Source organism: Sebastes umbrosus, chromosome 10, assembly GCF_015220745.1.
Source record: "Sebastes umbrosus isolate fSebUmb1 chromosome 10, fSebUmb1.pri, whole genome shotgun sequence".
Lineage (NCBI taxonomy): Eukaryota > Metazoa > Chordata > Actinopteri > Perciformes > Sebastidae > Sebastes > Sebastes umbrosus.
This window is the reverse complement of record NC_051278.1, coordinates 15,159,871-15,185,192: the sequence shown is the minus strand read 5'-3', so window position 1 is coordinate 15,185,192 and position 25,322 is coordinate 15,159,871. Positions and strand designations below refer to the sequence as shown.

Sequence of the window (25,322 nt, the reverse complement as noted above, 5' to 3'; positions counted from 1 at the left end):
TGTGATACTCATAACAAATGTAATTGCCACTGAAATTGTAATTTTCACAGCAGTAGAACTTCAATTAAAAGAAAAACTGATTTTGAATGAGGGAGATTTCTCTTTCAAAATAATATTTAAAATTTTACAGTAATGATAGTAGTGAGTGTAGTTGTAGACTAAGACATTTCTTGAACTATTGATTTTTACCTCTACTTGTAACACTGGATCCCAGATGTGCTACCTGAAATCAGACACAGGAAGCACAGCAGCACAGTGGTGAAGAGTCTGTAATAGGTCAAAAAGCAAGAATCAGCATTGTGAAAGCAATCAGACCAGAGGGTCAAGGCAAGCGTGATGTTGTGAAAATGTAATGGTTTATTAGAAACCAGCTCCACTTTTAAGTGGTACATGTAGCTTATAGTGTTCAGTTGTCAAAAATCTCTGAAGGTGTTGAGCATATGTCCGTGATCTTTCACTGCTGCGGCTTCCAGCTGTTTCTGCAGCTCTGCAAACCTGGTCATACACAGTCGAACTCTTCATCTCACAGTGATGAAGCCTTTAGCTTTCTCCTTCTCTGCATTTCCAAATCCTATTTATTAAGCCGCTCTGTGAGGGAGATATGTTTTGTACTTTCATCCAAAAAAAACCCCCAAAAAGTCTTTTATCCACGAGGAAAGCCAGACATGGACTTTAGCTTTCTTAGCATCAGTTAGTGGGTTGCCATCATCCAGCATGTGTGAAACGAACGAAACTGTCCTGATGGGAGTGTGAGCAGTAAACAGTACCATCAATCAAACTAAATAAGACAGGCAATGCAACTGCTCATGGCGTAATATGGCATTCAGAGAGGGCACTTCAACATAATCAAAAACTCACTTGCATGTGTGACCATGACTACGCTACTACTTGCATGCTACATTACCAATCATTTCCAATCATTCTCACCAAACTTATCTGATACAGAAAGAACAGTGAGTGAACAAATATCATTTATTTGCAGTAACTATATTGAAAATTCTCTGTGTTGCACCTTTAATCCTTAGTATAGGTTATATTTCTTACCGTGCTCTATGCTGTCTGTTGTGTGCTTTATGGTCCTCTAGATAAAGTAATCAGTCCTGGAGGGGAGGACTCCTATCTCACCAATCTGAAACAGATATCAAGCCCATGCCTGTGTGTTACACCATGCCTGCCTCTCAATAATAACCCTAAATCTTCGCTATAGCTCTCCATCGGCTGCTCACTGCCTCAGGCCACTTATATTCTATCAAAACAACCAGCATGGACATCTCAGTCTTCCACCACCTGCAGTGCCTTTTACTGCCCTTCCCATGAGCGCCGGGGCGCTGATGTAACTGAAATACACACCCACTCACCTAACTGCCGACAGGTGGAATGGTTTTGCCGTCAGCACTGAACGTACTATAGAGGGGCGAACGGAAAAAACTTTGTTTCACTCTGGTGCCTCAGGGATTCTGATTTCAAATCATCACAGAGAATCAGTGCGACTTCTGAAGTCAGTATTTAATCTGTGAATGCTTGCTTAACCTCAAGAGTTCTCACTGAATGTTAACAGTCACACCCAGCCGGCATCCGAAACCAAAGTGATCCGGTTGTCTGTCAGATAAAGCCCCCCCACATCTGCCCCCACCCTCCCCCAGCCTTCCATCCCTTTTTGACCCAGTGCTGCTTTCATCTTCCTCCTTCGAGTACAAAGTGAATGCTGTGCTGGTGCTGGGACTCAGCCAGTCAAGGAAGGAGTCTACCACTCAGACACTGACTACAAACTATAAAATCACCCCGACTCTGCCTCGACTCTCTCTCACCCTCTCTTCTTTCTCTCTCTCTCTCTTTCCAAGCTCATAAACACTCAGGCTTCCATTTTGCAGAAAAGACATTTTGCCGTAACTGCTGTGCTGTTCGTTTTCTGGGCTGCAGGATTACAGGTTATATTCAGGCCGCCAGATATACACTGGCAGACCAGTGTCCCACTGACCCTCCAAAGCCTGCAATTTAGCAGGGTTATTTATGGGGAGAGAAGAACACATCCTCCCCGCCTGCTCCTCTGCTTTCATGATGCTGGACAGCCGCAGAGGCCCTTCACACTTGTGCCTCAGCCCTCCCCTGCTTGGTGAGCATGGCACTTTCTCCGTGAGTCACAATCCTATTACCCCTCTACGGCCCGCGTGGTGGGGCGATAAGAGCAGCCCGGCGCCCTGCAAGAGGGGTAGCGCTGAGCCCCCTTTAGCTGCGGTAGGTGGCTTAACCATGGGAAGAATGCTCCACAGAGCTTTTGCTCTCATCATTTCAGTGGGAATTAGCTTTTGCAAAGAGGTGTGTATGTTTGTTAAAGATGAAATTGCCTGCAGAAAAATAAATCAGAATATGACTGTCAAAACATCTGCAGCATAAGAGACTTTGAAATAGACCTTATGATTTAAGGAAAGGGGGCAGGAAATAGACTTCTGTGGAGAAAACTGAACTGAATTTAAATTTTTAGAACAAAAAAATAATGCAATACCATTTTGAAAAACAAGAGTTTTGATTGAAGCATATTTGATACCATCTGTCTGTCAGGGCTGATCTGCTATACATTTTCACTTTCGGGAACACTGCACACCTAATAGGAATACGGTCTTTACAAAACCTTATTTGGGTTATTTATGCCCGCATCTCCTCCTCTACTCACTGAATTATAGCAACAATGGTACAATGCTAGTTGTCTCATAAGGGAAAAGAAAATGTACATCCTCAATTTAACATTCACTCACATACAGTATGCATTAGATTTTGTACACTCTGAGACAAGAACACAAACAGCAAAACACAGTGACGCATTCACTTCACACTCAATGTGATATTTATCCACATCGTAATGTATGTTTATGCAAATAGCAACAATTTTCGTGCAGTGATTTGAAAAATGCAGTCGACTACAGTATATCTCCCTATGTACTTGCCTTTGCTGTGCGCTACCAGAGGCTCTGACACTGTTAAATATATTAAAAAGCAGACAGCCTATCTCATCCTTCTCTCACCACCTGAAAGGAAATGAATGCCATATCATTGAGATTGCCTCTTTTTCATTGCAAGTAATATTTCAGATGTCTATATGCTATTTGGGGCTGCCTCTGCTTCCCCCCATTCTGAACTGCGCTGGCCTTTGATTACATTAAAGTCTCTTTATGCAAAAAATGCATTTGATATTTCAGAACATATTTAGTTTAGTGTACCAATTTCTTGCTGCTGTGTGTCCAAGTTTCTTGTAAGGCAGCTTGTGTGTCATCTGACAGGGTGTTTCATTGTTACATGTGTTAGAGCGAGTGTGCTGACAGTGCTCTTAACCCTCTCATCAAAGCCCCAGCTTTCCTCTGAACCCCCTCCTCGCTCAGGCCTTTATGTGAGCATCAATCCCTGTTCAGCCCCGTACACTGCGCCTAATTATGCCGAGGCCAGCATGAGAAGTAGAAGGATCTTCCACAGTACGACTCTAACCCTGTCAAGAAGGAATAGGAAAAAAAATAGGGGCGGATAATTAGGAATCTGGTCCGTTTTCCTTTTCCACTTTCGCTCCTCTCCATCTCACCCAGCTTCATCTGCATGTTTCAGAAGGTTTCTCCAATTACTGAGGCAGTACCCCCAACCGTTACTCCATCCGCCACCAGGGGGGAAAGTAGGAGGGTGAGTGTGACGAGATGAGAAAATGGAAGGATTCAGAGAACAGTGTGAGTTTGAATTAATGGTTTAAATTAGCAGTTCTATGAGAAAGCGTAAAATTGAAGATGAGTGTTATCTGCTCTATTAGGGCTGGGCAATGTGGCCAAAATCCTTTATCACAATATAGGTCATTTCATATCTCAATAACAATATATATCACGATATAGCATGTTTTCTGGCAGTTCAGTAAATAAATAGTCTATATGAAATAACCACATGGTAAAATCTATTTTTGTACACGCCTCTTTGATTTAAATACTTGATAAATAGAAAGTATTTTCTCATTTTAAGAATCTGAGTGCAAAATGAACATAACAGTTTTAAGTGGAATTATAGAGAAAAAATAAATAAATATAGGCCTAGCCTACATTGCAATCGAAACAATAAGATACGATAAGACATTTCATATTGTTTTGACAATATATATCATCATATTCCCCAGCCCTGTACATATTTCAGGTCAGTGACAGTAAGAGAGCTTACCTTTATATAGCCTTGTTTTTACTGCCAGCCTGATCCACACATATGCTACAGTAGATATTTCCCCGAAACGCTCTTTAAAAATGACGGTGTGACATCAACTAAAGCAGGATATGGTGTGAATCAGTAGCCTTGAGGGAGCATATAGATGTCATGCATCGTGCAGGATTTACACTTCTTCGTATGAGTCATTGGCTTCTGTACCTCATGGATTATCAGTCATCAGTGAGGACAGCGGCCTTTAAATGGCAAAGCAGTAATATCAATCTTATTGAAATATTGACTGATTAGAGACATCTGAGTTTGTAACAGCCACTGCAATATACGCACAGTGTAGATTACTACCACATGCACACCACATAGACATACACACACACACACGCAGTAAAACCCCCCCTCACACTCTATATCTCATTTCTCAGTTTTGCAGAATCAGCTGTAGCAGAGGTGACAATATGATGGTGCTGAGGGGAGGATGTTGAAGGTGAAAATGACTGAAATCTGGCAGGGAGAGTGGACTGGTGATTTGGATTTACTTTCACCTTTTCACACTGATTGGAGTAGAGGTTAATGTTGTTCTGGGGGAAAAAAACATCATGAATACTAGCTCTAGTAGTAAGCAGTTCTGTCACTTCTGTATGAGGTAAGCAGTTCAAATTGGTTGACCACTGAATATGCCCTTTTTTTGTACAAATAGCCCTTCCACAGTAACTGTATAACAGAGGTTTTTAAGAAGAAAAGTTGATAGCTTTTATAATAGATTTTCCATCAGTCCTAATTTCTTCATTATTTCCCAGCTTGAACGGCGGGCATGGAAGCTCTAGATGACTGCACGGCTGCCGCGTGAAACCCTTTCACTGTGCCCGAACAGAGAAAAACTGTTTTAAAACAGCCAATTATTACACTCTAATAGTCCCAACTGCTTAAAATATCAGCTTTGATGGAAAAGGGCTCTTTGATGGAAAAGTTAGGTGTGCTCAGCTTAATGGTAATAATGCATCTAGAGCAATAATTATAGAGAAGAGCATTTGTGACAGTAACTACAACCATTATCTTCCATTTTCACCTGGAAAAGGCATTGAATGAAGGACTTTTTCCCCCCGATGTCCGCTTCAGCTACTTTTACTGGATCTGGAGTCATTGTTTCCCTGTTCAGTTGCCATTAGTTTCCCCCTAAAATAGCAGACGGCAGCAAAAAGCTCTGTAGCTAATCTCCTCCTTCGTAGTTGGTCAGTATCAGCCCCGTCCTCGCTCTGCCGCTCACTTTCAGCAGAGATTAGGATGTATGAATTTATTGGGCTGGCTGTGGCTGTAGTAGTATAAAATGAACACATGTGAGCCTTGTATCTGGTCTTGTGTGCTGCACATCCACGGATACACTATCACTTTATTTTTCTGTTGACCCCATAATTCTCAGTTGTCCATGATTTATAACTGAAAATTGTTACAAAATCCCCTCCACCACCGCATTCACGCACAGAAACCAATGAGAGGCATGTCGTAGCTTCTTATGAATAAAAATGGATAACATTATGGGGGATTCATTTCAACCATGTAATGTTGCTGTCATTTCTACTACTAGGAGCCCAAATGTATGCCACACCAGAGAAATATCCCCCAGATCCCAGGAGAGAAATATTCATTCTCACACGGCCATAAGTCAGCAACATCCTCAGAATATGCAATCAGCCTGCAGGGATGGATGGAAACAAAATTGCTTCTGGGTATAATAGGTAGACCTATTAAAAACATACTGCGGTCATGGGAGGAGTTAGTGTGGTTACAAGGTCATAGTGGGGACCAACCTAATTTACCCGAGCCTGTAATGTTGCCTAGAAATGATCTAGAGTACTTAACCAGCAGTGTGGTGAGAGAAAGCCTCTCCTAATGCATTAATATCATGGCATTACTAATTACTAAATGACCTGTATGAAACCAGTGCCCTGCCACAGATTTGACCCTTTCAGCGAAACAGATTTGCAGAGTGGCTCCAGCATATGCGGTGGGAAAATAAAAAACAGGGTAAGGCAGAGAGAGAGAGAGTTAGTTTTAAACAACACAACACACAACAGATTAACAAAGCACCATATTAACCTTCAGGTGCATCTAATTGTTGGGAAATTGAATGCAGCTCTCAGTGAGGGGGAGGATCAATATATCGAGCTGGCCTGGCTTACAACCTCTAATCCTGCAAATCTTCTTGAGGTCCTGAAGTGCTGTATTGAATATCTGAATGACTCGGAGAGCACTGCTTAAGCATAATTTATGTAATGCGCCTGCTTGTGTCAACATTCATTCCCACTAGTGCCTGGTGATTTTTCAAGATCAGTCGACCTTTCTCCCATCAAGATATATTTAGCTGCAGTGAGGTTAGATTACCGTCATCATATCAAATATTAAAAAATAAGATTTGAAAGGTTGAAAGTAGGTGTAAACTATGGTTTTAATACTGAAAAGTTTTGATTTGAATCTGATCTTTCAGCTTTGCATTCTGGGATTTCTGACGGTGTTTCAACAGGGGAAAGGAGTTGACAGCAACGCTGAAAACATCAGACCAGCCAGGGCGGGAGCTCATCATTTAGATGGATCCCTGTTAGCTGATTGGCTTACATTCTATTAGAAGCCAAGTGATTGGTTGGGAAAACATGGGCTTCTGCCCAGTCTTTCAGTGCTGCCTTTTTTCAGTTTTTAATAGTTTCTTCTGTTGAAAAACCGTCAGAAATCCCAGAATACAAAGCTGAAAAAGAAGTTTTGGTTCCCTGAAAAGACAATGAAAACATCCCAATGCAAACATTGTCAGACTAAAGCAATTATTTCAGATATTTAAGTTATTTCCAATTATTTGAATCCCATTTTTAAGTTTTAAAACCGTAGTTTACACTTTAAAAACTTAAGTTCAACCTTTCAAATGTGTTGGAAGTGTTAATTCGACATGAAACATTAATCTAACCTCATAATTTAGGCCTTGGTACAAACACTTTGAACCTGTGTTGCTTTATCTGCGGCTTGCCCAGGCTGTTGTGTACAGAGTACCTCTTATCTGTTCCGACCTTATCAGCCATCGGCTCGATCTAAATAGTAATGATACACAGCTAGATAGGGAAACATCTGAAGCTATTGATCACAGTTGGTTCAGCCGTAGACAAATCCAGCATGGCACAGAGAAAGTGAAATATCCTTTATAAGAGCTGAGTGAACCCTGCACGTATGCTCTGCCTCCCACGACGCTAATGTTTATCATGACCACAAACTGCCTCCTCTCTTTGTTTAGAAGCTGTGACGCTGCATGAGCTGGTATCAGAGGAAGTAACAAATGTACGTCTCACTACATTTTTCAATTGCAGATGTGTTACTGTTAATCAAATGATTTCTTATTTGTAAATATAAAAACACATTTAGTATCTTTGAGTTGCTTAATCCACTGAGTCGTGTCATTTGTGCAGGGTGACGTGCCCTAAAGCCTCCTGTCTGTCCTCCAATCACAGGTTATTGTGCCCCTGTCATCTGCAGTCAGGCCTGTTATTGAGAGGCTTCCCTCAGGCCGCCTCTTTGTCTTTAGCGGCTCGATTAAATTAGAGTGACACCTGGCGTGGATCCTCAACAGTAATGGCCCTTCTTTTCATCCCATCCCTTTTTATCAGCATAATAGACCTCTGATGAAATATTACAAACCTATAGCTCCTTCTCTGCGCTTCACTGAACTGTGTGGGGTCGAAAAGAAACAAGTCATTGGTTCATGAGGCTTTAATGATATAGCAAATTAAAAGAATGTATTCAAATAGATATGAATAACATCTGGAAATAGCAGAGCGTCTGCAATGCTCACATATTGTACTCATTGGATAAATTAGTTTTGAAATTACATGAGCCCTCTAATCACATTAAATGTATGGTTAGTGACTCGTGCACACTTGTCATGTAGAGGTAGTGGTGGGTGGGGATATTTTTAACCTCTCAAAGGCAATGGTGGGTATTGTGCTGAAGCGTTTTGCTTCTATTCCTGGAAATAGAGGACTGCGTCGAAAAAGACAGCCTTTTTGTGGCGGTTCGCAGTTACACTTTGCCATATATAATGCATTTTATGCACCTTTGTTATGCAAAAGAGGCATGATGAAAAGAATTTCATCATTGAGAAATGGAATTCCAGCTGCCCCTCCTCCTCCCCGTGGTCATGAGTGCTGCTGGAGGTGCAGCACTGCACACTGGAGGAAAATCCCCTCCACTCCAATCTTGTTGAGCTGACGTACATGGCCTTTTGATATTTCATGCGTCTCTTCTATGCAATAGAGGGATGGGCAGGGAGATGCTAACAGGGCATGTTCAGAGCAGTCAAAACCTTTATTCAAACTCATTCAGTTTCCTTGTAAACAGAGAATTCTGTGGATGTGAGCAGAAACTACAGACTGTGCCTTTTCAATGAACCTAGTGGTATTTGATGAAAGATATTAATTATTCACACAGTATCTTGCTTACAGTATCAATGCACATTTCCTGACCCTGCACATTTTTTAGAATATTTTAACTACTTTCTATTGTTCCACCTCCATTCACGAATGCTAATTCTGCAAGAACTGCAAACAGTTGTGCAGTATTTAGCAGTGGATGCTTGCAAATGTTTTGTTCTTGCTCCGCTTGCTTTAGTACTGCTCTGGGTGACAACATAATAATTGATAGCCAAAGAAATAATGTCAGAATTAGATGCACCACTGGTTGGTTGATATTACATCTCTCTGTTGACTCTTTGTTGCCTTGCGGTGCTCAAGATCTTCTGTTGTGTGAGAATTTTAAGGATTCATATTGTTTTGCTCTCATAAACTCAAATTATTTAACAGATACAAATGAATTACATTAAGATTAAAAGCTAAATATGTCAACAGCAAATCTGACAATCCCAGCTTTTATCATAGCACTTTTCTGTTGTGGTTTGCAAACATGATTATACACTTGGTTGTTATTCTACCTCTCATCCCACTACCACCATCTACTAGATAAACAAGACAGCATCACAGGTTCAGCGTAAATGCCACTGAAATGACATCTGCCCACACATTGACGATATATAGTGTGCCTCCTCCACTACAACCATATGAAATTACACACAAAGCGTATATTCCACCGGCCCTGAATGAATATATAATATTCATCCTACGCCTATATACATGTATGATTGCCTGCCAGTACAAACACACATTACTCACAGTCATGCAGACAGCGGGTCTGTTTGGGATGAGCGCTTCAAATAAAGGTCTGATGCTCTCTTTATCTATCATTCATACATAATTTCAGTATTTTCATAGGACCTACAGTATAAGCAGCTTTATTTATCAGAGCTGTCACCTGGCTTTCTTCTGTACAAAGCATGTATAATACATCAAGTTAAAGCTAGACTGACTGCACAAAAATACAAAACAGACCAAGTCAAACTAGGAAAACTTCCAGAAAACACAACTCTTTTATTCATCTCATGTCCTGTGATTATTTCCAGCAGCTCAGAGCGAGAAAAGCTTTGGTATCTCAAAGGGAAGCGAAAATAAGGGGAAGGTAAGGCACGGTGAAGCTTAAATTGAGGCCATTATTGAGGGCAGTGAGGGAATAGTTTGGGGCTCGACTCAAAAAAGACAGAAAAAGAGTTTTAGTTAGGTCAGATGGAAAACTGATGGCAGCTCCTATAAAACTCTGGAATGGTATAAAGGTACAGAACATTGACCTGCCACTTAGACAAGATATCTGTCTTACATTTTACTGGTAAAGTGAAATCATTTGATGTTCCTGTGCATTTAAACCTCGCCTGATATTTTTCTTATCCGATTCAATGTAAAGAAATAACTTCTGACACTTAAGAACTTTGAAGCTGGCTTTCTGTCTGACAGTTGAGGCAGCTGCAGCTAATTATCTCAGTTAATGGTAAGATGAGAAAAGATTCTTTGCTTCACCAACAACAGATTCATCATCAGCTTGACAATTAGGCCGGGATCGTGCAGCTGTGGTGATGTTTATGCAGACAGATTATGGAAATGTGGGGCTGCTGTAAATGCAGGTGTTTTACTCTCAATCCCTCTTTGATTGAACACAGAATCTCTGCTTCAAAGTTACAGTACTGTATAATGAATTGTGGGACACCAGCTTTTACAGTATGCGTTAGGACAGAATCGCCTAGGTAATGCGTTTCTGAACGATGCTAATTGCATGGACTTTTGGATACAGTAGCTGGTTTTCCCTGTGGTAAGCACGACATGAAAAAGGGCAGAGAGGAACAGGAGAAAGTGCTCCACTTCTCAAATTAGGCCACAAAAACAGGCTGGTAGAGTCGGATTTCAAAGAACTTGGGCGCAATATCACTCCACTATAGGTGTTATTATATTACTCGCCATAGTTCAGACAGAAATTGCCAGTGTAGGAAAATGTGCGGTCATGTTTAAGGTTAAATAGAGAGAAAATGGACATTCAGCAAATAAAATCCACCCTTGTAAATGTGTATTCAGAGGACAGGAAATGCATTTCTTTCTTTAGCACTGTTACATTGTGCTGACTCCCGGCCTAGTTGATATTTCGGGTTTGTTTGACAAAAGAAACACCTTGTTCCCAGTATAATGTCTCTGTTGATTACCAGATTCCCCGCTGCCAAGTGATAAAATCCCAGAGTAGATAAAGACTGAATATGAGAAATGGCACGGTTGACGCATTATTCTCTCACAGTACATTTCTATTCACATTTATAAATGCAAATCATGAATGCAATCATTTTAAAATCTGTCACTTCACATTTTCTTTATGCTAACAGGAAATAATTAAACTGGAAAGCCAGATTTCCCGTGTTCGAGCTCTGAATGAATGCTCACAAAGCTAGACTCCTGTGCCTCTCTGTGCTCTTTCTCCATCCCCGTATCACTCTCTACAACACATTAAAACACATTAGCCCTCCCTCATACAGCTCACAGAAAGAGAGCGAGAGAGCGAGAGAGCGAGAGCATGTGTACAAATGAATCAGTGCTGTTTGTTGTACTGTTTCAGGCTCGGGCTGTTTCAAGTATCTTATTTGAGAGAGCCGCAGATCATGTTTAGTAAGCTCACCCTCATTATATCAGACCCTGGGGAGAGAAGGGCCCTCTCACTCCATACTATCAAAGCCACGGAGCTGCCTTAGAGGACATGCTTCAGTATGAATAGAGGCTCCAGAGTACATACAAAAAGTAGCATGCTCAGCCCCTCATCACCTCTCTCAGTGGGAAGCTGCCAACATTCAAGGTTTTGATCAAGCCTTGCCGTAATGGCTGTGGGTGACAGGTATACGAGACCATGGTTGTGGGAATAAATAGCTTGATTAGCATAATGCATCACCAACAAATTCAGCTTTCAGTGTGCGTGAAATAACTACTTTTTGCTTGAGTGCAGCATTCATATACCTTCTGGGATCGTATTTCATAGGACAAACACACAATTATGTAAACAGGGTATTTACCTCCGCACCATTGGAAGGTAATATAATTTACTTCTAGTGTGTGCCCGATACTCCGTCACCATGTTGTCTGTATTTCTGGCTGCTTTGAATAAGCTCCGCAGCTCCCATTGTCCACCAAAAGCGTATTTCCACTCTTTTCAGCCATCATAATTCACCTGATACACGCAGCTCTTACCTCCAGAAATCCCAGCCATATTGATCCGTTTGGAGCTGAGCGACATCGCTATAAACAGGCTAATCTAACATAAAAGCTGGCCTTTCAATGCCCCAGCCTGTTGAAACGATTTAGCTCTGCCTGGTAGCAATGAATAAATAAATAGATAAATGAGACACACAATCGCGGGCTCCATCCTGCGTTGCATCCCAACCGCATGTGACTGGAGGCAACAGCTCTGAGATAGGAGATTATTTGGAATAATATCCCTCACTATTTTGCAGGTCTTTAGCTCCGCGGGGTTGTGTATGAGGATGAGGAAGAAGTGAACGTGGCTATCATCAGTCAAACTCCTGTCTTCTCCCTGCTTCCACTCACACCTTGCATTTGAACTTTTGACCTTTTGCCATTCTAACGTGTGATTAATTGCCACTTTGACTGTCCTCTAATAATCTACGTGATAATTATCAAGGGAATGAGCGCTTTACCTGAATACTAGTCAGGCCCAATCTCAGAACCAATCGGCTATCGACGGATAAGCTTCTGGGGGCAAGGGGCTATATTTCTGGTGCTCCGGTGTAGCCAGCGGATATCCGAGCCAAGACTTCCCTTTCAGTGCACTGCTCGTTGTTTACAGTTTGATTAGCAACTTGAAATGCAAGACTGGAGTGGGGGGTTGAGAGACGATGTGTACGACCGGACTGTTTCACAAGTAGCCAGTTTACAAGCTAATTTCAATCCAATAAAAAGCTAAATCATCGCCAGACGAGAGCTGGTGGGTTCAGAGATTGCATTTCGGCCAATGCGCTCTCCACACGGGCGGTTTACCTGCATTCTACCAAAGCCTGCTTGAACGTGATTGGTCTAAACTACTCGGACTACAAACCAGAATGCTTCCGATGCCAAAATCTTGTCCCGATGCCTACTGATTCTACATGTGAATGCAGAATCTGTTTATAGAGATTAAGTCAGACCAGACCACTTACCTCTGTCTCCCCGTTTCCCATTCTCCTCTCACCCCCTGCCTTGTTCCTGCTTGACTGGCTGCCAGTAGGCTGAGGTTAGCGTAATAAGGGTAGTGGGGGGGCTCAGATACCCTTACATCTGTCAGGATTACAGCAATTCATTGTAACCTTCAGCAGCCCTTGCCAGATGCTCTCACTCACTGGGCACTTTTTGCACTTGGACCAGTATACTATGTTGTATAGATACATGAGAAAACATATGGTTTAAGGGGAGGTAGGGGGAAAAGGGCTTTGAGATTTTTCCTTTGAGATTTGTTGAATTAAAAAAAACAGATTTTTAAATTATTTTCTTTGATGAATTCTTTAAACCCACAGCTGTGTTTCCCTCCTCTCTTCGGACATTATTAATTCATTGACATTTTGCTAGGATGGAAATTATCAGGATGTTGAGGAGTGGATATGTGATTGCCTGCAGTGAACAGACCGATGTTTGATATGGTAAAACAACAGAATGTGGTTCCTCTCACCATTTTCTTTTCCCTGGTGTGGCATTTTTTCAGTTAGGTGGATTTAGGAGACATTTTTATTCTGTTTAACCCAACACCATAAATATGCCCAGTAGTCAGTGAGCTGATTGTTTGTGCAGAATGATAATCACAGAGTAAAGAAACAACACCATCCCTCCTAAGATACCCAAGGACCTTTTGGTTCTGTTCGCAGACGTACCTGCACTCGGAACAATCAATCTCAGAGAGCATAAAGAATGTTGATCAGTGGTAATCCACAGTCCTCCCTTAAGTCAAACTGAATCTTTTCATCCTTAATTCGTATTGAACAGTGATTAAACCCTCAATGAGACTTTCCTGGGCAATATGTGCCCAGTCTGTCAGTATCCAACAACTCTGTTTTCCCTTCCCCCGCTAAAACCACATGTTTATTCCAAAACTTGCCTATACGGAATTCACTGTCACATTTATGATTAATGATGAATAGTACATGTCGTCTTCCTCTATACTCTGATAAACAGATGTAAGACTGTAAACACTTTGAATTATATATTAAAAATTCAGTGGTAGAATCAAACAGGATGCCAGCACTGTATATGTGAGTGAGCAATCCTAAAAATCTGGAAGATATTTATCATTTAATTTTAGCATTTGGAGGAAAATATTATATCACTACCCACACTGACTTCCTCATCAGTAATACATGGTCTCTCCTATGTTTTCCTTCACTGACAAACTAAATATAATTAGATGCCTAACCATGCATTTTATTCTTAGCCCCGTAGGATTTAATTGCACTTCATTCATAGAATTAAAATGGTTTACCACAATAATTGTCACCGCTCATAAAATAAAAATGTTTTCAATAAACATCGCCTATCACCTAATGAGTCTATGATAGATTTATATCTTAAAGGGTTTTGGAATACTAATATCTGCTATGTAATAGCATGTGATTAGAGCTGCCAACATAACTATTGATGGAAGTCTATTGATCCAACTGTTATTTTTGTGCTCCATGAAGAACGGAGCTGTTTCCATCACGGTTCTGGCAGTGATCTGTTAGCCTCTGCCAGTACTCATCCTGCCCTCTGAGTTAACTGTGACCAACACCAAAAAATATCAGGTTTATAGGCTTCAGTGGCATTTGTTCTAGGAAAAACAAAATAAGGAAAGGTATTGTGTTTTTGCTCCAGACCTGATGTGATTTTGCTGCCACAGACTAGTTACGTCTGCAAAATGAAACTATGCGTGTCTCTGTTGAAAACAGGCCTGTTTCTGACGTCTGGCACATTCTAGTCCCCCGCCGCCTCCAGCGCAATTAATGATCTTGCTTACAACATTAGCGCCACAATCATGAAAAATCTCACTGAAGCACCGAGTCCCCCAACATATTGAGCTCAATTCATCAAGGGCTTCATGCTCATTGGCGATGTCAAACTTGGTCTCGGCGTTATTGACTGCCTTGGTAATCAAGTACCTGCCATAAGCTCCCAGGAGTGATTACCAGTTCACGATAGATATGATTTATGATATGATATATGATATGAAGAGATACTTGTCTTATTTTTGAGTTTTGCAGCATACTGTATCAGGCGCTCAGAGGAAGTAAACTCAAACATCTATGAAGTTTCTTTGTTAATCCATTGTTTTGTCAGTGCTTGAGCAAGGGTATCTGTGATTGGAACTTTTAACTTCTGGTGCCTTCAAATGGGGTCGTGTCTACCGTGTTCATGAGAAGAGTCCATATGAACGCCCCCCTCTTGTGGTTTTCACGACCTCATAAGTAGAACGTTTCTGAAAGCTCTGAGTTCACGTCTTGTGACGTGCTTGTTGACGTTGTCAGAAATGGTGGAGGCCTTGGAAGTACATTTTTCCGTACATAATAAGTGAATACATTTTAATTTAGTCGTATATTGTAATTCTTCGTAATTGTATAATATGTCTGAGGAAAATGTTGATATTCCCAACGGCCTCATCTTTTTCCTCTGTCATTATGCCTTTGCATTTCCTAAATTATGTTACCCACTTGCTGGCTTGCTAAATTGTTAGCCTCTGTGGCTTCTAGACGCCAACAGTAACGTTAATATTGCCATTGCTTAGCAGCGGTGTTCTCAAGAATTAACCACTTGAACGCCAAGCATATCGTGTACACGACTTCCCGTGTTGTAAACACAAGCTCACATGTTTCATTTGAAGGCACCATTCATCTCCACAGAGAGAGTTATGAACAGGAGTAGAAATCCTCTCCTAAGACTTGCTGTCCTTTGTTTTTATCAGCAGACAGACACACCAAGATCGACCATGGGTCAAACAATGTGGTATGCTGGGAATTCAACATTTAAGGGCTTTTAGGCGTTCAAGATTGTAATATCATTCTCTCTCTATCTCTTAAAACATATGATGGCTGTATCAAGGAGACATTCTTTATGACCGCAGTCTGTAAAAATTCAAGATTGTAGAGAGTGTTTGCTATGCCGTCAATGTCTTCAGACCTTGATCATCAAAAAGCCTTACTTTAGAGTTGTAGCCTATTCAAATTTATATTAAGGAGGAGGAGGTGTACTGTTGTGTAGTTCAGTGTGGTGCAGAATAGAGTTGGAGTTTGACAGACAAAAAGCAGGGTGTATAAGTGGCATGAAGACAGCGATCATCAATCAACAGACAGCTCTCCTTGGCATTGTGAATCGCTGCAGTGCCGAAGGGCATCATCTGTCCCCATCCTAATTTCAAACAAACTATGCAGCAATCTCTTTTTACAGATGGGATGAACAACCAATATGTACCACTTGTTTTGTTTATTTGCATCATCAACAATCATACACATTCGTTGGTCTCCCAGCACTGTAGCACGTAAACACAGGACATGAACACCAGTTTGCCCATCCATTGTCATCGGCAGACAAGCCTGTGGATGTTTATCCTACACCAGAAAAAAAATATTCAGTAGCACAGTAAACCAAAAGAGTCTGCCTCATTAAAAAGAACAAGTAAAACAAAACATATTCGATTACAAACCAACATCAGTGCAATTCTGTAGCATAGACAGTATGCAAATACTGATACTGTAGGATCACATTGGGAGGGAGTGCTCAGCAGTTCAGAGTTTTTAACAAAGAGAAGTAAAAGTCCATAAGATAAACAGTTTCTAACACTGAATCAATCATTGATCTTTTTTTGCTGTAAACAAAACCAAGGCGCCAGAACAATTAGTAGTACACATTAGCTGAAATGGAACAGTTCTGCCCATGCTGTAAGTACTGCAATGCAGGCAGATTAAACCGAAGAAATCTTTCACTCTACCATGTAGTGGTGAATGGTGATCACTTTAAGTAAAATTTCATTGTAAACATAATAACACTGATCAAAATGAAACCTCACTAGAGTGACTTAGATGAGTGTAGGTGCAGAGCGACATGCTACAGAGAGAGAGAGAGAGAGATGATGTATGAGTTATGTGTCTCATTATATCTAGTGCCCCCTAAGCTAAGACCCCTAAAACCATCTCTAAGTGCCCCGTTACTGGAGTCAAAGTATCCAAAAGCTGCAGATTCAATAGAAACCACTCAAATACAAATGCCTAATGAAATTTTATGTTGGTATTGAGTATCATACAGCCTATTTTCACTTCCATTATAATGCTGATGGTCCAGACTGAGTCATGACATGAAATGCTCACTGAAGAATATAGGATGTGAAGTATTGCTGCTATATATGTGCATTCTATGCAAGCATAGAAATAATAAACATACTGTAGCATATTCATCATATAAGATATCTTTGTGGCCCGCATTGGCCACAATTGTGGCATCATATACATTTCAGAATTTACATATATGCATATATACATGCACATCTAGTGCAAGATATTATTAATCTTTTAGGACTTTTGTTCATCCATGTATTTGGACAGTCCAACATCTTGAGACATCTATCTGGTCCTACTCAAGTGGACCAATTGTTGAAATCTAAACCACACAACATCCCATCACAGGTCTGAAATTCGATTTTTTTTCCCGCACAATAGTGACAAAAATAAATACCAGAAAGTGACACTATGCACAAAGTGATAATTTTTCCATTTTCCATAAGTGCACTGAGAAACCAGTCAAATGTGGATACGGGGGTTGTCAAGCGTAAAAGATGAGCTCAGGAATCTGTCCCCCTTGTACCCCGGTGCCGTTAGTGCTGTCCGAGGAGCACTGGAACTGAAATGTCACTTTCCCACACTGCACCTCTGTCATGCCTTCCTGTCCGAAGTAGCTGAGCTCGTTCCCATCCAGAACCACACTGGCAGTGTAGAAGGTATCTGGCTCGATTTGGACTGGATACTCAAAACATACCGGGAAGGTGTTGCTGGAACCATCAGAGAAGTATTTGCTGAGGTTTTGTCCCAGCAGTACTCCTTGACGTTTCAACTCAATCTTGGCACTGTACTCTGCTGAGCCACAGCTAGATCCATACAGTCCAAACCCAGCGATAAAAACTCTTTTATCCACTGCAAACTGTATGCTGTCACAGCGGCCCCGATAGCGCCACTGATTGCTTCGGTAGGCACAGGACTGGAATCTGTGGCAGCGCTGAGGTGTCAGGCCCTTCCTAGGCATGCTGACGAACTCTAGCTCAGGCTTCTTGGCTGCTGTGTACCACAGGAAGATGTCATTGGTCTCATTAAGCGTCAACACGCCCGACTGGGCCGCTCCATTGGCAAAATCATCCAGAGCCATCGTAGGGATGCGTATCAGATACATGGCCTTGCCCAAAACCTTGCGCCTGTTGTCAGTCGACAAGGTGAGGTCCTGTCTCTGGCACTCAGCCTCAGCCCAGTTGAGCGCCGCCTCAAAGACCACTATCTCTTTAGCATTGAGTGTCTCTCGCTGTAGGATACTCTCCAGGGTCTGGGTGTCGATGTCGCAGAAGCCCTCTGAGCGTAACGCCAGCTCGGCCTGGGCATCAATCACCTCCCAGCAGCGCTGTGTCAGGTCTGGCTCCTCGAACAGGCAGCTCTGGGAAAGTAACACGCAGGCATTCTTGGCACTCAGGCTGGTCTCCAGGAAGTTGACGCAGGCACGTGCCAGGTGAGGGACAATGTACTTCTTGGCAGCATAAAGAGTGGCCAACACTGTGTCAGCGCTCAGGTCAATCTCGTCACAATAAATGTACCTGTTGGGATAAAAATGTGACTTTGTCAGCTTTACAGACAACAGATCAAATACCAGAGAAATGACATGCAATAAGACATAGTGTAAACATGTCTAAGAAGATAATTATATTGTAAAAAACAGACCAGAAGGCATGATAAATAGAACAAAAAATAACTTAATTTGAAGCGGACTGATATTACAGTATTGTAAGCAATAGCATTGCTGCATCTATTCATATCAAGATTGGAAAACAATTAAATGAGAACAGAGTGAAATCACTGTACAAACTAATCAAATGGACCAACAAAATAGTATTCCTCCTACATCCTCGTCACCTACCTACTTTAGCTCGCATGCAAGGACACAGCAAACAAAACTCAGAAACAAACATGACGGAGGAACAGCAAGGAGGATGGATGGTGTGATTTTTGTCTGGTGGGGTAAAAGCGAAACACCTTTGTCCAAGATGTGCTAGTCTAATTTCATCAAACCATGTTTTTTTCCACCAACATTACATTGCAATAGCAGTTATGTACGTAAAGATGATACTATTTGTTTAAAAGGGGCAGAAACACTCAAGAACAGGGCCAGTTGAAGGAAGTACTCTGTTGAAGAGTTAAGATAGAGGAGAATCCTTACTTCAGCATTGCCAGAAATGCTGCTGGTTCCACATCTGGAATATGAATTTCATCGTTGTTCTCAGCCAGTTCACCATAAAACATGGCGTGGAACACTGAGCTGCCCACAGCCAAAACATACTGTTGGAAGAAGAAGAGAAAACAGAGTGACAGGATGAAAAGAGAAATGAAAACATGCCGTAGTTCGTCTGTGATTTCACTGGAAACCACATGACATGTTTTAACACTCGGTTAATGGAGAGAAAGATTATTTGAAATGGGAATTGTACTAAATCCAATTAGTTCACATGTAGCGCTTACTCTTTCCATAAAAACATAAATCTCTTAGTGGATATTGAACAATGCCTCAATTCTAATCACTGACTGAACCTGTTGAGTTTCTCACATAATGAGCAGAGCTCAGCCAGTTACTATTTCCCCTGAGGACAGAGAGGCAGATTTCTAATGAACAAGATTGCATCTGATAAAACCCCCCACCAAAAAACAGGAAATCCTAATAACACAACTGAACAGAGTGCAGCAAAAGTTCAATTTACTGAAATTAATGACTTGTCTGAACTTATGATGAAATCAGATGCAACACAAGGCTAATCATTCCAGTGATAAGCACTGTATACAAGGCTCTGAATTATTATATTGAAGTACATTCATGTTTTAGTATGTGCATGTCTGTGCTGTGTGTGCAACACAAGTATGTGTAGGTGGGTACGTGGGTGGTATAAATTTTCTCAAAAAAGGCACACAGACTTTCTCTTAAAATTGCAGTGAACCCAATCTAAAATAAAAACTTGCAAATAAGGGTTTTTGATAACAATGCCGTTGTTGTTATATACTGGAATTCACTGAAGGACGAGTATATAAATACTGCATATTAGAATAAGATTAGTCCCACCTCTTGACCTATTGTATTTTTACAGATGTTCACATAAATTACCGCTTTTAGCTGCTAGCAGCATCCTCCATCTTGTAAGGATATAACTTTGTAAATTAAATCATAATGCATATCTGAGTTCCTGCCAAATGGACACAATAAAGATTGCTGCGGTGAACGTCATTATATCCCATTGGCGTAATGTCTCAGCATAAAGTGCAGTCACGTCATCCTCTATGTCCTGCCATAATTGCTTTCTATAAATGCACTAAAGAAGTGCACTGCAGCTACCAATCATAGATAATACATGTGGGTCCCATATAAAGAGGAAAAAAGATGACCCATGCAGGGCTCATCTGACAGGGTGGATGTCGAATGGATAGCCGAGCCAAATTCATGGCTGCAAAATCACTTACCGGATTTTATGTGAATATTATAATCATATTCAAATAGAGTAGACGTAATGATGTGCTTTTAGATGAGGCACATGGTCTAGGCAACTATAAACCTTCATCATTTATGTGAACATCTTGGAAAAAGCAATGAGGTCAGAGGGCGGACTAAACAAAGGAGCATGTCGACCTGCATGTTGCAGCTGGCATAAACAGGAAGAATATGTGCCCAATTATAATAATAATGGCTATTTATAGTAGATTCATTGTACTGTCAACCCAAAATTCAAAAGCTAATCAAGTAAATGAGTACAAAAGTATTTCTGGGATGTGAGATAATGTGAGAGTTGAATGCATCTTATCATAGTAACTGTGTGCCGTTGGATGTGTTTGATTAAAAGTTGAGTAATTGCAGGGCTGTGTCTGAAAAGCTGAGCTAAATCAGAGACAAAGGCGATCCATTCTGTGTGAGATGACTGCTGAAGAGGATATCCCTTCCTCCTTCGCTCCTCTACCCGTCAGCCTCATTTACATAAATAATTGAGGACTGTCTAGAAAAGACACATGGTGCGGAAGTCAGAGTGGAGCACAAAGGATTTCACTTCCATTACCGCTGGCAGTGAGGAAGATTATTTTTTACGCTGATATGATATGAACAACACTGGGCCGGGTTGGTTGATTGCTCGTTTGCTAATTTCCTCCCGGCTACCGTGACTTTACTGGTTGATGAAATTCTTACTCTGTGTCCTGGCAGCCGCTGGGTCCTTCCAGGCTGACCCACCACAAAGTGAACATCTGCCATCAGCTCATTGTTGAACATTACTGAATTTCTAAAAAAGGGAGAAGAAAAAACAGTAGAAAATGAATTTTACATATTTTACCCTGCACATTTGTTTTAGAAGAGAACATTAGAGGAGAAAAAGCATAACTTGGAGATACAAGGGTGAAATTAAAAGAGGATCAATGCACATAAACCCGTTTATATGTATTTTATGTGAATAATAAAACTCATACCAATTAGTGTTTGACAGAAGTTGACGCAAAAATAGTAAATTACATGTACAGTATATTAAGCTTTACTCTGTTGTAAGATTATGTAAAGTGTCCTAATTACTTCAGGTAAGACTAAAGACATTTCATTGATTTAAAAGTATTACTAAAACACACTTAAACTTTTAATATCTACATAAAAACAGGAAAACAAGACAATGAACCAAATGGAAAATCCCCGCTGTGAAAGAATGGGACCAACAATAAAGCTGCGTTCATATATTATTGAATAGTGGAACATGTCACAGGGGTGGGTAAACAGCCCCATGAATTTCTGGAGAGACAACAAAGCCAGGTTGAAAGCACACATTTTGCTCTGGACAGCTGGGGTCTTTTACTGATAGGCCAAGGTAAATATTTAGCTTTTAGTGCAGAGCAGCTTCAGCCTGTTGTGCATATCAAACGCACCCGGTGCCTGTCCGCCCTCTGTTATGTCAAAGCGGCAAAGTCTGCAGGAGCAGGAGAGGGTGTAAACAGAGATACCCCCAGCAGATTAAGGGCAGGGCAGAGGGAACACCCACCCATATTGACACCCACACCCACACAAACACACACTGACCTCAGTATACAAGAGCAATTACCTTACATGAGTGTTTTGGGATACATTTTTAGATTTAATGGAGGTTCTGTTCAGAAAACTGGCAATTAAAATGCAGTGGAACATGCGTCTTTTAACTTTATGAGAAATTTATAATTAAAATCTCAGATTCTTCTTCCCTGAGTGTACTGTTGGGAGAAGCAGTAATGGTTCCTGTTTATGTACCTACCTTTCTCTTATAGTGGAGTAGAGTCCTTGCCAGTTACAGTTCTGTATGGTGTTGTTGTTGTTGAGGTTCTGCTGCTGGTAGTGTTGCACTGTGGTGGTGGTGGTGGTGGTTGCCGGCTTTTTGGTGGGAAAAATATCCGCTGCCATCTTCTTCTTCTTCTTGCTCCTCAGGGTGATTATCTCATAACAGACAGGGGGCAGCTTGGAGCTGCCACTGGCATTCCCTTTCTTGGAGCTTTTACTCGACTTGCTTTTCACTGACTCGGGAAGCATTAAGAAGAAAGTCAGACATTTCATGTTCCTTCCCTTGGCATCGACCATGAGTGTGTTCAACTGCCGAGCAGTGGGATTGCATGCAGAGAAGACACTCACCAGGAGTAGGCAGGTGTGAGGGAGGATCTAGGGGGGACAGCAGAGACTTGAGCTGTACTCAGTGCTGTAGTAATCAGAGTTCCTGTACGAGGTTTCACCTTTCGGGAACTAACAGGACAACTCTCTTTTTTGCCCCTTTTCTTCACTCCTCTGAAGAGACTGGTGATCCGAAAGCACTTTTCCTGTGTGAAGTTTGATCTGCTGACGGCGCGGCTCTCGGGGTTCCCATCCCTGCCTGTCCAGAGTGATGAGATCAGCTCTTTAAATCACTTCTTTTTCTCCTCTGCTCCCTTGCCTCTCTCACTCACTGCCTTGCTGAGGGTTGGCCTGACAGCCCCAGATTTAGTACAGCTGCAGTGGTCCTCAGGCAGGCAGCGATGTTTACTCAATTCCTTTCATTTCCGACTCTTACTCCTTCTGCGCTCCTCTTCTTCTTTCAGTCTCTCTTCATCAGTGGATCTACCTTTTTCTCTCCAGCACTTGTCCTTTTTTTCCCCTCTCTCTCCTCCACGGAGCAGAGTCATCTGCAGGATGCTGTAGCCGAGGATGCTGTGTAGCTCTGCTCAGCCTCTCGTTCTGCTGACTACAGAGGTTGAATGGGAGAGCGCAGAGGAGATGGAGAGCCCCCCTCCCCGCCCCTCACAGCACAGTACACGGCTCTCTCCGTAGCTCAGCCAATGGCAGCGCGCAGCATCCACGATTGGCTATCGCAGCCTAGTGCAGCACAGACTTGAATATGCAATAGTCAACATCTCAATTAAAGTGACAGCCGTGCCCCATAAGAATGATATATTTATCTACAGTGTTTGCTTCCTGTGTTTGCTTTACCTGGAGCCACAGCATTCAGTTTGCACTACAGTGAATATAGAGTCCATGTTATGTTTCAAAAGGGCAATGCAAATTTACATGCTCTTTTTAAGGGCAGAATTTGCTTAATTCATGCATCCTCTAACAGTCATACTTCTTTTTTAATGAGATTTTCATGAATGTATACAAACAGTTGAATTTGTAATACTTTGGTCTTTGCTGCTTTAATTAGACTTGTGACCTCTAAACGGTTTTGTCAGTGCAAAACCTTTTAGATGCAAGTGTACATGCGATTTATAGACAAAATGTTCACGTCAAAATGAACACAAGCTTATCTTATACTACTAGAATTAGATAATGTAGCATATTGCAGTGTGCTAATATTTCTGTACCTTTTAAATATTTCAGATTAGAATTAATGTCCAGTTTTTGCATTTTAAATATGTGAAATCGCTGTGAAATACCGTAGACTTTCTTTTTGAAAAACCAACTGCTTCCAGTCTCAACCAAGAATATGTGCATGTGCTCAAGCTTTCTTGTTTAGTCATCTCTTCAGCAGAGTACATGGGGATATAAATGTAATGCACTCGTTGCACTATGTATAATGCATACACTTCCTTTGCTCTTCTTGTGTAGTTGGGCTTGTGCACAGTGGGTATTCTATTTAAAGTGCTGCGATGATTTAGCTTTTTGGTGGTGGTGCTTTAAAATGTTATGAAATGCTGGCATATTGGATGTAATATGTTTTATTTATTTTATTTGATGGCGTTTTGGTAATGCTGCAACTATCGTGTAGCTTGCTTTAATAATAGTATTGTCTTAAGTAGCACTATTACTACAATTAATAGTAGTTCATTTGCATATTATATTTGTGAGAGGGAAAATCAAACAGACAAAAAGAGCAGGATGAGGTGAATAAATTTGATTGAGAATGTCTTTCTTGAACCATGTCACAATATTGATTTTTCCATAAGCCCTACAGTGATTAACTGTCGTAGTGTTTGCTGCGCTGAGGAGCGTTACCCCACTAAGCTCCCTTATACAGTGTGTGCTGGAGAACAGAGAAATTTGCTATGGTAACATGGAGCCAACATTAGGGGCACCATACTCTCAAATTGCAGGCCACTAGAGATGTTACCTTGGTAACCGCATCCACAAGCAACAGCAGGACAGAAATGTAGTATACAGAGATAAAAACAAGGAAAAGGCCTAATAGAATTCTGCATCTATAGAAAAGTTGATTTATATATAAATTTGTGCTGTGATTTTTCTGTTATTCCGCAGCAATCCAGTGTCATCACTAACCACACAATAGTAATGTTTAAGAAGCAACCTTGATAACTGGCGACAGAATACACATGTTAAACCAACAGTTCTGGGATTTATCTGGCGTCCTTGTCTAGCAGCCTGTAAGATAAATAGGATGTGGTTATATATCACCCTAAATGGCCTCCTGCTTTCTTTAATTGCATTTTCTCTCCATTCATCAGCAGAAAATGTAATTGTGTTATTCACACTTTCAGAGCCAGGAGTGAGAGGAGGAAGTAATGGTGGTCTTGTCACAGCGTTAACATCCCCTATGTCTCGCACTTTGTCATCACATAATCACACTTTTTTACAGAAAAGGAAAACATTAGCACAACTGTAGTAGCACAGCAATCAGCATTATGGTCCACAATTAATCCTTAGTTAATCCGTGGTGCTAAAATAATATAGAAATTAACACAAACATTGACATAAGTGTGCATAAAAATGTAAGACATTTATATTACAGTTTTTTATTATCGCTAAAATCCTTTTGTCCAATCTGTAGTCACATTTTCATATCTCGAAACACAATTAGCACAACATCAGGCTGTTGGGGACCAATTCATGTTGTTTTTCACAGAATATGCAGTCAATTAACATGTTTTTAAAATGCATACATTTTCTTTACATACAAGCTTATCCAAAACCTAAATGATGAATCTTTCTTGTCCTATTTACAAACACAGCATGCCAGAAATGAAAACCTAATGT

At 41.1% G+C, this 25,322-nt stretch overlaps 1 protein-coding gene and 2 long non-coding RNA genes across 7 annotated transcripts in view; 1 reads left to right on the top strand and 2 right to left on the bottom strand.

The window, feature by feature from the left end:
* LOC119495694 overlaps positions 1-25,322 on the top strand; it is a 92,666-nt gene that overhangs the window by 45,509 nt on the left and 21,835 nt on the right. Inside the window, exon 7 of one of the 5 annotated variants that reach the window (XR_005208542.1) lies at positions 23,015-24,209. The exons of 3 other annotated variants lie outside the window; for them this stretch is intronic. This is a non-coding gene — a long non-coding RNA (uncharacterized LOC119495694). Of the gene's footprint in view, positions 1-7,450; positions 7,543-23,014; positions 24,210-25,322 lie in introns of those variants that run through there. One more of the 5 variants, XR_005208543.1, reaches the window with a different exon arrangement.
* LOC119495696 lies at positions 216-1,597 on the bottom strand. The gene is made up of 3 exons (XR_005208546.1): positions 1,359-1,597; positions 1,045-1,129; positions 216-738 (listed from the first exon to the last, which is right to left on the bottom strand). It is a non-coding gene; the product is annotated as an uncharacterized LOC119495696 (long non-coding RNA).
* On the bottom strand, positions 16,045-23,088 carry btbd3b (BTB (POZ) domain containing 3b). The gene is made up of 4 exons (XM_037782424.1): positions 22,126-23,088; positions 21,048-21,138; positions 19,047-19,165; positions 16,045-18,426 (listed from the first exon to the last, which is right to left on the bottom strand). Exons 1-4 carry the CDS (start codon positions 22,443-22,445, stop codon positions 17,394-17,396), a joined length of 1,563 nt encoding a protein of 520 aa, XP_037638352.1. The 5' UTR covers positions 22,446-23,088; the 3' UTR covers positions 16,045-17,393.

Excerpts from the sequence above, each read along its gene's own strand:
- btbd3b (XM_037782424.1), bottom strand. The coding sequence starts at position 22,445 with ATGGTCGATGCCAAGGGAAGGAACATGAAATGTCTGACTTTCTTCTTA. Across the intron at positions 21,139-22,125 it reads TACTCCACTATAAGAGAAAG|AAATTCAGTAATGTTCAACA; the intron begins GTAGGTACATAA and ends TCCCTTTTTTAG. Across the intron at positions 18,427-19,046 it reads GCATTTCTGGCAATGCTGAA|GTACATTTATTGTGACGAGA; the intron begins GTAAGGATTCTC and ends TTATCCCAACAG.